General features: G+C 41.8%; 2 protein-coding genes across 2 annotated transcripts; one reads left to right on the plus strand and one right to left on the minus strand.

The window, feature by feature from the left end:
* Positions 1 to 3,841: 3,841 nt before the first annotated feature.
* On the minus strand, positions 3,842 to 5,126 carry LOC105694542 (UPF0691 protein C9orf116 homolog). The gene is made up of 2 exons (XM_012415320.2): positions 4,983 to 5,126; positions 3,842 to 4,306 (listed from the first exon to the last, which is right to left on the minus strand). The coding sequence occupies exons 1-2, from the start codon at positions 5,056 to 5,058 to the stop codon at positions 4,095 to 4,097; spliced, it is 288 nt and encodes a 95-aa protein (XP_012270743.1). The 5' UTR covers positions 5,059 to 5,126; the 3' UTR covers positions 3,842 to 4,094.
* An 845-nt stretch (positions 5,127 to 5,971) lies between these two features.
* LOC105694447 (cytochrome b-c1 complex subunit 1, mitochondrial) lies at positions 5,972 to 9,571 on the plus strand. Its single transcript, XM_012415117.1, has 8 exons — positions 5,972 to 6,112; positions 6,489 to 6,660; positions 6,761 to 6,917; positions 7,430 to 7,638; positions 8,024 to 8,167; positions 8,324 to 8,466; positions 8,833 to 9,036; positions 9,431 to 9,571. Exons 1-8 carry the CDS (start codon positions 5,972 to 5,974, stop codon positions 9,569 to 9,571), a joined length of 1,311 nt encoding a protein of 436 aa, XP_012270540.1.
* Positions 9,572 to 10,395: the final 824 nt, after the last annotated feature.

Raw genomic sequence — 10,395 nt, forward strand, 5'->3', positions numbered from 1 at the left:
AACTTGACCCGCCCGGTTAAGGGTTAAATTCGATGGTCCAGCTCGAATACAAACGAGAACCGGATTGAGTGGGTTCCGAGTAATTCTCGCAATAAACTCGCGTGCGTACGGGTACAATTGAATCAAGTGACATAACCTCGCAGCGCTTAGAGTTCCATTCGACCGAGTTGTTCATGAAGCGATCAACAGCGCCAGACTATAGATAAAATGAACCAGCCAGGAACGGGAGGGCACGGAAGGGCGGTATAATGTTAATGAAAATCTCTCAGGGGTGCTTTCGGGCACTAGGTAAGGTAGGACATAGGACAGAGATCGGTGCGAATCGATTGGTTCGCGAGGCCAATCCACGAGAAACACCTAGACAAATCAACCTAGCAGCTTGAATTAGCGAATCGACTAGCTTTACGCTCAGTTTCGATTTCAAACTAGGAACGGTCCTACGAAAACCGATAGTTTTCAATCGAAATTGAAACTGGAACAGAGAGAACGAGTAACGCGATCGCTCGATGTTCATTCCTCGGTGCTGGTGGTCGAAAATGTAGCAATGGATGCTGCGTCGTGAGATCACGGTTGACACGAATTTCTCGAATTTCTCGAATTTGAAATAAAAGGTGACTCCATCTATCGGATGGCAACCTTTCCTTCGTAGTCTCTACGAGGATTCGAATATAGGGCGATCGCGCATGTCTAGACGACGAAATTAAATGGAACCTGACAGATGTTAGACACTGTGTTGCTTAATTGTAATTGTTAACATTGAAGTGTAACTTTGCGTCGTTATGTGTACACTATCCGTTGAATGTTATGGGAGAACCGTTAACGTTTCCCCATCCTTTTTATACGAAAGATCTCCCGTAGAGCAAGTAACTGCTCCGAATCTCCTTCCGAAATATTTCGGAACAAGTTCAAATTAGAAAGTTCACGTTAGTTTAACTTGCTTAGTGGCAGTAACGCAGCTGTTACGGTGCACGCACGCGTATTTTGGTTGGTAGCTAGAAATTGTCCATCACATAGTACTGAAACAGTTCTGTAACACGTCGAAGTAATTGATTTATTGATTTTCTTCGCGACGATTTCAAACAAGGACGATCAATGTTTGTTTTTTCATACTCGTTCTAAGGTTTACGTATTAGGTTAGAAGCAACGAATGAATCGTAGCGGTTCCCATGAAATTCATTCCGTGCATTAAAGTTGTTTCAATGAATTTGGAATAACGTTTCATACGTCCGCGTGTGAACGGCTTTAAATACATTCGTCGTCAATTACATTGATTTTTTTTTTACCGCGTTGCACTTATACGGCATACCGTATCGTAGACATCTCGACGAATAAAACGAAGACTTATATATTAACAGAACAGAGTATAAACGTATAGAATTACAAGGCCTCCGACTATTGTTGTGCTTCGAACTACTTGAGAATTTTCTGACAGCGATTTTTTTGTCAAGGTATACCCGTTGGAAGGAATTCGAACGGATTACGACAAAAGAATGAAATTTCTTGATAATTTAAGAGATTCGTTGGTTTTAATAGAAGTGAAATCAGCATGCCTCCCAATTTTATTTTTAATAGGGAAGTACTAGAGAACATTTAGTGCGTGCAAAATTTACCCTGGTTGTGTATTGGATGCGAGTACAAGTAGCCAGTTATCATGTTATTCCGTGTATATCTATTTGCTACTCTAAAGAGAATAATTCCTAATAAAAAGAGCATAGTAACCGTAGACGTGTAGGTGCGGAAGATCGCGTCGAGTACTGCGCGTTACCTCCCTGATTTCAACGCGTGCTATTCCCATACGTACACGCGCACGCAGCCACACACACACACACACACACACACACACACACACACACACACACACACACAAAAAATGCGCGTGCATTTGCATATATATACATATGACTGTATATATGTACCCAGACATGCACATGCCAACAGAGTAATCGATTAAGAAGTAAATTATACGATAAGTTACCTGCGTCGTCGTCGTAACAAATGTCAATATTATATACCGTTGTATCGAGTTAAGAAATAATTACCAAAAATAGGAATAGAGGCTGAATAAGTTAAACATGTAGAAACTCGATTTGTTCGTGTCGCTTTGTAAAAACGACGAAGTGCATTTAGTCGTAGTTAATTGGCAAAATACGAGATCGCGTCGAGTGATTAAGGATGAGTCAAGATGCTTTTTAAATCGAGTACAAGATAAAAAGATCTGACGTTACCGATTTTAACACTCTTTTAATTTGAAACAAATTTGTGCGTTGATCCCCTCCCAAAATGAGAAGGGTACCTTCTCTCGGGGTTTGTCCGAGATTCAATGATAGCGCGGCGCAACGTTTTTTTTTTTTTAATATTTTAATAATTTCGTATCGTATCGTCGCCGAAAGACGAACTGTATTAGCAAATCTCGTCCAGGTACCGACCGTTAGCAATGGGAGATTATAATGTCGAGCATCGTCTAGTCAGGGATATCGCATACGAATTAGTGCGGACAACAGCCGCGCAAAGAAATCATGTAAGCCGTGAAACGAACGTTTCGGAATGGCCAAGTAGATAACATTGACGTATCACGGACCATTTCAAACGTGACGTATATCGAATCATACAGCATACAGCAAAATGTGCATAATCGTGTGCATACATAGTGCAAGTCGAGACGAACCAAAAACACGCTCGGCCCAACGAATACTCTCCGTGGCGATAAAATAAGAAACGCGTGCGCATGTGTAAAGTTTTTCGAGCGAACGTATGGATACTTGTTTTGAACGACACGTTGCTTTCGGCGCATGCTCGTGTACCGCAACGTCAGTTCATGGGACGGTAATCGGAGGTGTGCCGTAGATGCTTGAAATTGTCCCTTCGCTTTGGGAGAGATCAGTTATCTCGTTAGTATAGGGATCGATGGGGTGTATTGGCGGTCCGCAGAAGAGTCAATTCAACAATCGTGCTCGCATATACGTACAAACAGCGTTTACTCGATGCAACGATCGCTGAGGCCGTCTTGAATTTTCGTATCATTCGGAAGTGGGAATCGACGACACGGTCGCTACCATCGTCACATACGCGCGAGGGCCCGGTCTCGCTGATTTGTGAGCTTTGATCGCGCTATGGTGACAGTTATCCAATTAGATCGCGATAACGAACGCGGCATTGCCTCGTCGGTGGACGACGGGTTAATTTCGTTGGTGTCGCGTAGAGATCGTCATGGTAGAGACGTATCGAAGATCGATGATTACAAGCACTGCTCTCCCGGCATTGCGTGCTATTTACCACTTTGCTATTGCCACTACGAGTGATGTTGTTATTTATTACCGTTCGCACATGTTGGCGATGGTAATCATTAAGTAATATATTTACCGACACCGCGCCATGAAATATTTCCTAGCTCGTTTTTATACGGAGGAACGCGTGGCTACGGTACTTCGTGAGAGTTTACGAATCGAAAGGAAATTAACGACTGCAATCAATGACGAAACGAAATCTTTTGTCTGCGTTAAGTTTAAACGTACGAGGATCCATAAACACCCGTTAGAGAATCTATTACAACTTAACTGACGTATATTATGTAAACTGTCGTGTAACAATAAACAAACGATTAAGCGTATTTAACTGTATTCTCCTGAAGTCTGTAGGAGAGAACGTGACTTACGAGTATGTGAAAAGGACATCCGACGCATCAATTGTTTACGAAACTTTTCCCCAAAGCAGGTGTACCCAATCGTTTGAAATTTTATCGTGCAAAAATGGAGACCCTAAGGAAGGCCCTGACACCCATGAAATTTTATTTGGTATAAAATATTTTTGAATTACATTTCGCAGCTGTCGAAACCATCTCTACGGTCTTTATATTCACGTGATGATTTATGAAACAATTTGGTACACTCCATTCAGAAAAAAGTTTTATAAACGGTCGATCCTTTAAATGCTACTTTTGTATCGTTATCACGGTTAGAAAAATTATCGGACATTTTAATATATGCTCCGGTTTGAAGTTACAATCCGATGCATATAGTTGTACACGGTGCCGATTTATTTTTCATTTACAGATTTAATAGAAATGGTTGCGTAAAGCATACGTACGTTTAGTTAGGTCAAAACAACGACTTGTCCAACTCTGTATTCAATGAACAATTCTGATACATCCCAGCTCTTATTAAATCGCTACTGAAAGACGTATTTCGTGGATAGAAGGTTGTGGGAACCGTATGTATGGTTGGTGCATGCCACCCGTACTCCATGGAGGAACTCCGATAGCAAGGATGTGGAAGAGGACTGTCGAGTTGTCGATAACCCCGGAACAGTTCTGTAATTGCGAACGAATGCATGTATAACGTTTCAACGATTTCTTTGAAAGGGTTCCAAAGTATCGATCTGTTATGTCATGATCGAGTCAAATGATAAACCTTTAATCGGGTCGTTTGGCCTGTTCATAATCGAGTGCATACTCGAATGACCCTCTCGAAAATCGCTCTAAACCTCTGTATCATCCGTGATGAAATTGCAGCCCCTCGCTCGAAGTATCAATTCGGAGGGAAGAACCTTTTGCATGGAGAATGCAGGTGACTCGTCCACTTGCCTCCAATGGCGGCCCAACTCGGAGAAAAATTTGGAGCAGAAATGAGCCGAATCCCTGAGTTTGGCCGCCATTGAGGCCGCCATTGCGCAAGTGCTCGAGCCGTCCGCGTTCTGCACAGAGGGCTCACGAAACGCGATCGCGCAACCCTACCCGTGAACAATCTCCCAACTCGTACTTATTAACGGCAAGCCTTTGCCCACGAAATGGAATTTAACATTTCCTTCGAATTCTTCGCGTCAAAAAGGTGGCCAGTGATTTTCATTTCGTAAATAGACGCTTCGATCAGCTATACGATAACGTACACGCCCTACGATCGGGTGCAGCATCGTGATAAAACGTATGATGACGAGCTAATGCACGATTAGAACTTGGACTGCTCAGAAAGGCATTTGGCAAATCTTACTTGGATACATAAATCGTAAGGGAAGGTTACACGTGCGGTAAACATCGTCTGTCCGAATTTCTCTTCGAAGAATCATGGCTCCATCCGTGACGGGAGTTTTATCCGGTCCGTAAGAATACGCAGCCTCGGTTATTTTTGAGCTTCCTCCCGTGAGACCACCCTCGGAATGCTGCATCGCGTAATTTACAATAACGTTAACAAAATTCTCAAAGGAAATGTTGGAAACGTTCAACGGACGCTGCCATTATTGGTTACTGCGCAGTATTAGATACGGTGTAGAACCCGGTGTGTTACTTGGTAGGCATGGAAACGCTATGAAACCGAGGGTCGATTCTATATCTTTGACGGGAGTGCTCACTTCTCGCCCCTATCGTTTCACGTGAACTTATTCACCGGATTCGGTATCCTTCGAGTGAAAATGTGAAATCCCTGGACTCTCATACTTAAAAACAGATAAAAACGAGATGCGAGTCCGATGCCCTAGTCCACACGCACACACACAAACTGGGTAGCTGATTTGGTGAAACACCAAGTATATCGAGCGAATAAACCGAGGAACGAAACAATCGTTCGTGTTTCCTGACATTTCTTAGCCGTGACATTCATTGGGAGTATCGAAAGGGGAAAGCTTGGGTTCGTCAATTTGTAGAAAACGTGATTACAGAAATCATTCTTGCTTTCTTTAGTTTCAAGGGAATTGCGTTAGTTGTGCCAAAGAGTCATGTTCAGCCTAAAACCATTCCATATAATCTCGAGGAACCTGCGCTATTCCTGTCGTCCGAGGGTATGGATTATAATTGCAACCGATATTCTCTCTGAACGGAGAAGAGCTAGTTTTCTACCTCATTCCATAAAAGACCTTACAAAATGATTCTTTATCCTTTTAGTCGACGCATGCGAGAGTTTCCGGTAAGAAACGATGCGTCGGGCTGAAGTCGATACGTGCGCCGCGCCTGCAAGTTCCCGAAGCTGTGACGGAGCAATGCGACATGCAGAACGGCATGAGAATCATTTGCGAATACAAGCCTTCGGAGTTTACCACGATTGGCTTCTTCCTACCGGCTGGGGCGATGTACGAAATGCCAGAGGAGCGAGGCGCTGCTCTTTTCACGGAACATTTATTGTTTCGAGTAAGGAAATCCACTCTATCAATCCTACGTTTAAACGCAAGTCTCGGCGACAACCACGAAAGCGTATTTCCTCGTGACGAGATGTAGCTTTAAAGTTGGTCGATAAATGAACTCGTTCGAATCGTGGTAAGAATGAATAACGTCATGTCCAACAAAGAGCAAGATTTTACTACAAATGGGAAACATGTAACCTTACCATAGTATCGAAATGAAACAGTTAATACGAGTACCCATTTAAGATTGACTAGATTCGGTGTTCTCTGTCATTTACAAGAGTTCTTTGCAGAAGACTGCAAAGATTGGATCGAATGCACGGAAACGTACAATCGCGACGGTAATCGGTTCAAATGAATTTAATCATTTTTGGCGTTGACAGAAAACGAAGTGTCGAACGCAAGAGCAACTGGAAGATGAATTGGAGAGCATAGGCGGGTCGTTGGCTGCCGTTGCCATGCGCGATATGTTTCTCTTTTACGGTACGGCACCCTCGAAAGCAGTCAACAAAATCGTCGAACTACTTGCTGACGTCGTTCTCAACGGTGACACATGTACGTTTCATGGTACCTTTTATACATATTAAAAATCTTTTATATATACGTCAACGCGCATTAACGCCCATTAACGGAATCGAGATGTCATTTATTGTAGGTGACAAAGATGTGACTACCGAACGATTCGTCATACTACGTGAACTTTTTGAGATGGAATCTAATTACGAACAAGTAATCATTGACTATTTGCCCAGTCTTGCTTATCAAGATACAGAACTGACTAAGAGCATATATCCGGAATCTTGTTTTATAAGGTATGCTGACAAGACTCGATCAACCTAAAGAAAAACGTTGATTTCTCACAATATAAATCGACGTTCGGCACAAATGGTTAAAAGGCAGTTCCAAAAATTGCTTATTCTATCGCATGTATCGAAGAACCGCTTAGTCACTTTCAGGGTCTTTTTTTTTACAACGAAGGTGGTTCTTCATAATCGCCGATCCAATTTAACACTAGAACTACCAAGCTTAGTCAAAATAACTGATTTCAGATGACCCACCAAAGACAAAAAATCCGCCGTTAGTTCTAGCGTTAAAAGGGATATAACTATACTAACAGCTTCACGAGAAGCTTTGCAAGATAAACCTTCGATTTGGTAGTTGGGATTCCGAACGTATAAACCATAAATAAGGGTACGTTCCTATAGATCCCCTAGATCTCTTCGATCCAGTGCTTTCTTCTTAAGATACGCATACATAATTCCTGTATGTATAAGTGAACGTTTGCCATATCCTTATGATTTATTCGCATATATTTTCAAAACAGGAATATGTGCAAGGAACACATGATCAGATTCCGGAAACGGTTGTTTAAACCTTGTTTCATGACAATGGTCTGTACAGGTGGCACGTCATTACGTTCGATACAACAAATTGCGTCACATTACTTTTTGGGGCTAGAACAAGACTCCTCAATAATCCAAGGTGATTGTCAGATGAGGAATTCACTAAATACGCCGTATTATCGATTCTCAGGTATCGACATTAATACATTACATAATTACCAACATTTAATTTTCATTAGCGGAAGGAAAAATGACGAAATCAAAATCTGATCAGGATCTGTTATTCTTTGCATCATTTTTCCATTATATGTACATATTTTCCAAAAATAATCGTCTTCGCGTCGGGGCATCGACCAGTATATTTTTCATTTATTTTAATTCTCCTTAATCGTAATAAAATAATTTCTGCTAATCGAAAGAGAAGGAACGCACCTGTCGGTAACTTGAAAGAAATTGAATGAAATTGAATGAAATGGCTCTTGCGGTTTAACGTTTGAAGGGAAATTACACCATACGTTTTAGTCCGAAAAGTATGTATCAAGGTGCTTGTACAATTACGTACAATCCTTTTTCAGGATCGGAATTGCGACTCCGGGACGACGACGAGGAGTTAGGTTACGTCGCCGTAGCCGTTGAAGGGCCTGGCTACGAGAATGGTCAAGATCATTGCGCGCTAACGGTTGCGAAGCAAATAGTCGGATCTTGGGATATGACAACTGGTTAGTAAATACATTTTCTGGAAAAAAAAAAAAGAAAAGAAAATGAATTATTTCAACAATCGAATTAAAGCAAACTTTCGAATACGGCAAGCGAGTGCCTAACTAGTAACCACCGAGCGGCATAGGTTTAATACGTTAGATCTTGCTTGTATTTAGGCGGAGGCTACCACAACGCACCGTTCCTTGCGCATCGTGCTTTCAAGTCGGACATGTGCCTTCTTTATAAATCGTTCAACATCGGCTGGTCGAATACCGGTTTATGGGGTTGCTACTTTGTTTGTGAAAAAATGAAACTCGAGGTAACGTTCTACGTCCCACAGTTAAAGCGTTAATTTGTCGCGATTGGACCGTTTTACTTTAACATTGAAAAAGCAATGGGTCGAAATAAATTACTTTGACCACCTTACAAAGGGACAGAACCAAAAGTCCCAAAATATAATTTAGTGCCACATTTGTGTGCAATATCTTAGTGACGTAATTTGACCGTAAACACGTCTGTTAGGATGGAGAGATATATCACATGATCTAAAACAGTGAGTCATTTATTATATTTATTCGCGTTTTCGCATTTTTGGCTTTGGAAGTTCACTTTGACAAAGGTAACTCTGAGATTCGTGACGTGAATCATTGAATGAGTAGAGTGATGGGTGTTTATCGTTTTCCAGGACATGATGTACATGTTGCAGAGGGAGTGGCTAAGATTGAGTACAACGATAACCAATAAGGAAGTAATACGGGCCGTAAATCAGTGTAGGACTTACGAATTAACTCGTGTGAACGATCCAGTCAATCGATTTTTTGACATTGCTATGTGTCTTTTCCGATGCGGTCGTTACGAGCCTCTCCAACAAAGAATCCAGAAGTATGAAGTACGAAAATGCTCCTTCACCATTTATTTAATTTCCTACCCCTTCGAGATTACCTAGATAATTCATGTAGAGTACCCAATTGGGTATCACGGATGCAAAGTAAGCACCTTCGAGCTATAATCTAAGCTACATGAACATTTAACAGATCGAATTTCCATTTCGTGCTATACACTCGCATTTTATGCAAATGAATAAATTATTAAAAATCATTACGTGAAAGCAACTTGGAACGAATACTGTAAGGTTTATATAATCCGTTTCTCTCAACTGAAGTGCGCAAGGCATGTATCGCCCACCATTCGACACTACGAGTGCTTGTATGCAAATTACGCAAATACGATTCACCTTTCTACGAACGGAAATAACAAAATACGATTTTCCATTTCATTAACAGAAAGTTACAGCCGACATGATTCGAGACGTGGCTAACAAATACATATACGACCAAAGCCCTGCAGTAGTAGCTGTTGGCCGCATTGAAAATCTACCGGACTATGTTACTATTTGTTCAGGAATGTACTCGTTTCGACTCTGAAGAGATATATCAAGTTTAATCCATTTTACACATACGGAAAATATTGTACATTCACAGATAATGTAGACTAATAGACGTTATATGTCCGGTATGAATCTAGTTATAATATCACACTAACAAATTTTTGTATCGTAACCACATCAACTTTAAAGATATAATTCTTACACTTCAAATGCGTTAACAGGCGAGTTAGTGCGATTAATTTATTTAACGGTAAAGAAACTTTTGATTCCAAACCAGCGATGAGTTGAGAGATTCACGGGAAGGATCGAGCGACCGCGTCCTGTGCGACCTCCGGTGGAGGATGCAGACGGCTAATGCACTTGACACCTGTTACAACTTTGGGCAGCCGGAGAACCGGCTGAAGGAGTGAAGAACTCCTCACAAAAACCCTAAAACCCTGTGTCCCGACTTCCGGTACCTGAACGGACAGGTAATTCATTCTAACCCGTGGTAACCTGTTGTAATCTATGTTAACTTAATGGTAACCCATCGTAACCCGTTGTGACCCATTCCTAACCCACCGTAACCCATTATTAACTCATCGTAACCCATCGTAATCGATTCTAACCTAATTTCGGATCGATAACAGGGGTATACGGGTGAATCGAGTCAGTCCATCATGTGAACATTCCCAAATGATCGACGGGCAGGCTGGATGATACTCGTACAGCAGCTCTTGTATATTCGAACAAGGCAGGTTAGGATAGCGTTGGTAGGAGATGCGTGGGAGAGGAGGAAGAAGGGGGGGTCAAACAATTTTTTTTTCTGCGCGGGCGTCTAACGGAGTCTGCGCGGGGTCCCGTCCGCGTGGTAGGAGAAGG

This window comes from Orussus abietinus, unplaced genomic scaffold (genome assembly GCF_000612105.2).
Source record: "Orussus abietinus isolate OABI.00-Male unplaced genomic scaffold, Oabi_2.0 scaffold80, whole genome shotgun sequence".
Lineage (NCBI taxonomy): Eukaryota > Metazoa > Arthropoda > Insecta > Hymenoptera > Orussidae > Orussus > Orussus abietinus.

Excerpts from the sequence above, each read along its gene's own strand:
- LOC105694542 (XM_012415320.2), bottom strand. The coding sequence starts at position 5,058 with ATGATTCTTCGAAGAGAAATTCGGACAGACGATGTTTACCGCACGTGT. Across the intron at positions 4,307-4,982 it reads CTTACGATTTATGTATCCAA|AACTGTTCCGGGGTTATCGA; the intron begins GTAAGATTTGCC and ends TCGCAATTACAG.
- LOC105694447 (XM_012415117.1), top strand. The coding sequence starts at position 5,972 with ATGCAGAACGGCATGAGAATCATTTGCGAATACAAGCCTTCGGAGTTT. Across the intron at positions 6,113-6,488 it reads CGGAACATTTATTGTTTCGA|AAAACGAAGTGTCGAACGCA; the intron begins GTAAGGAAATCC and ends TGGCGTTGACAG. Across the intron at positions 6,918-7,429 it reads CCGGAATCTTGTTTTATAAG|GAATATGTGCAAGGAACACA; the intron begins GTATGCTGACAA and ends TTTTCAAAACAG.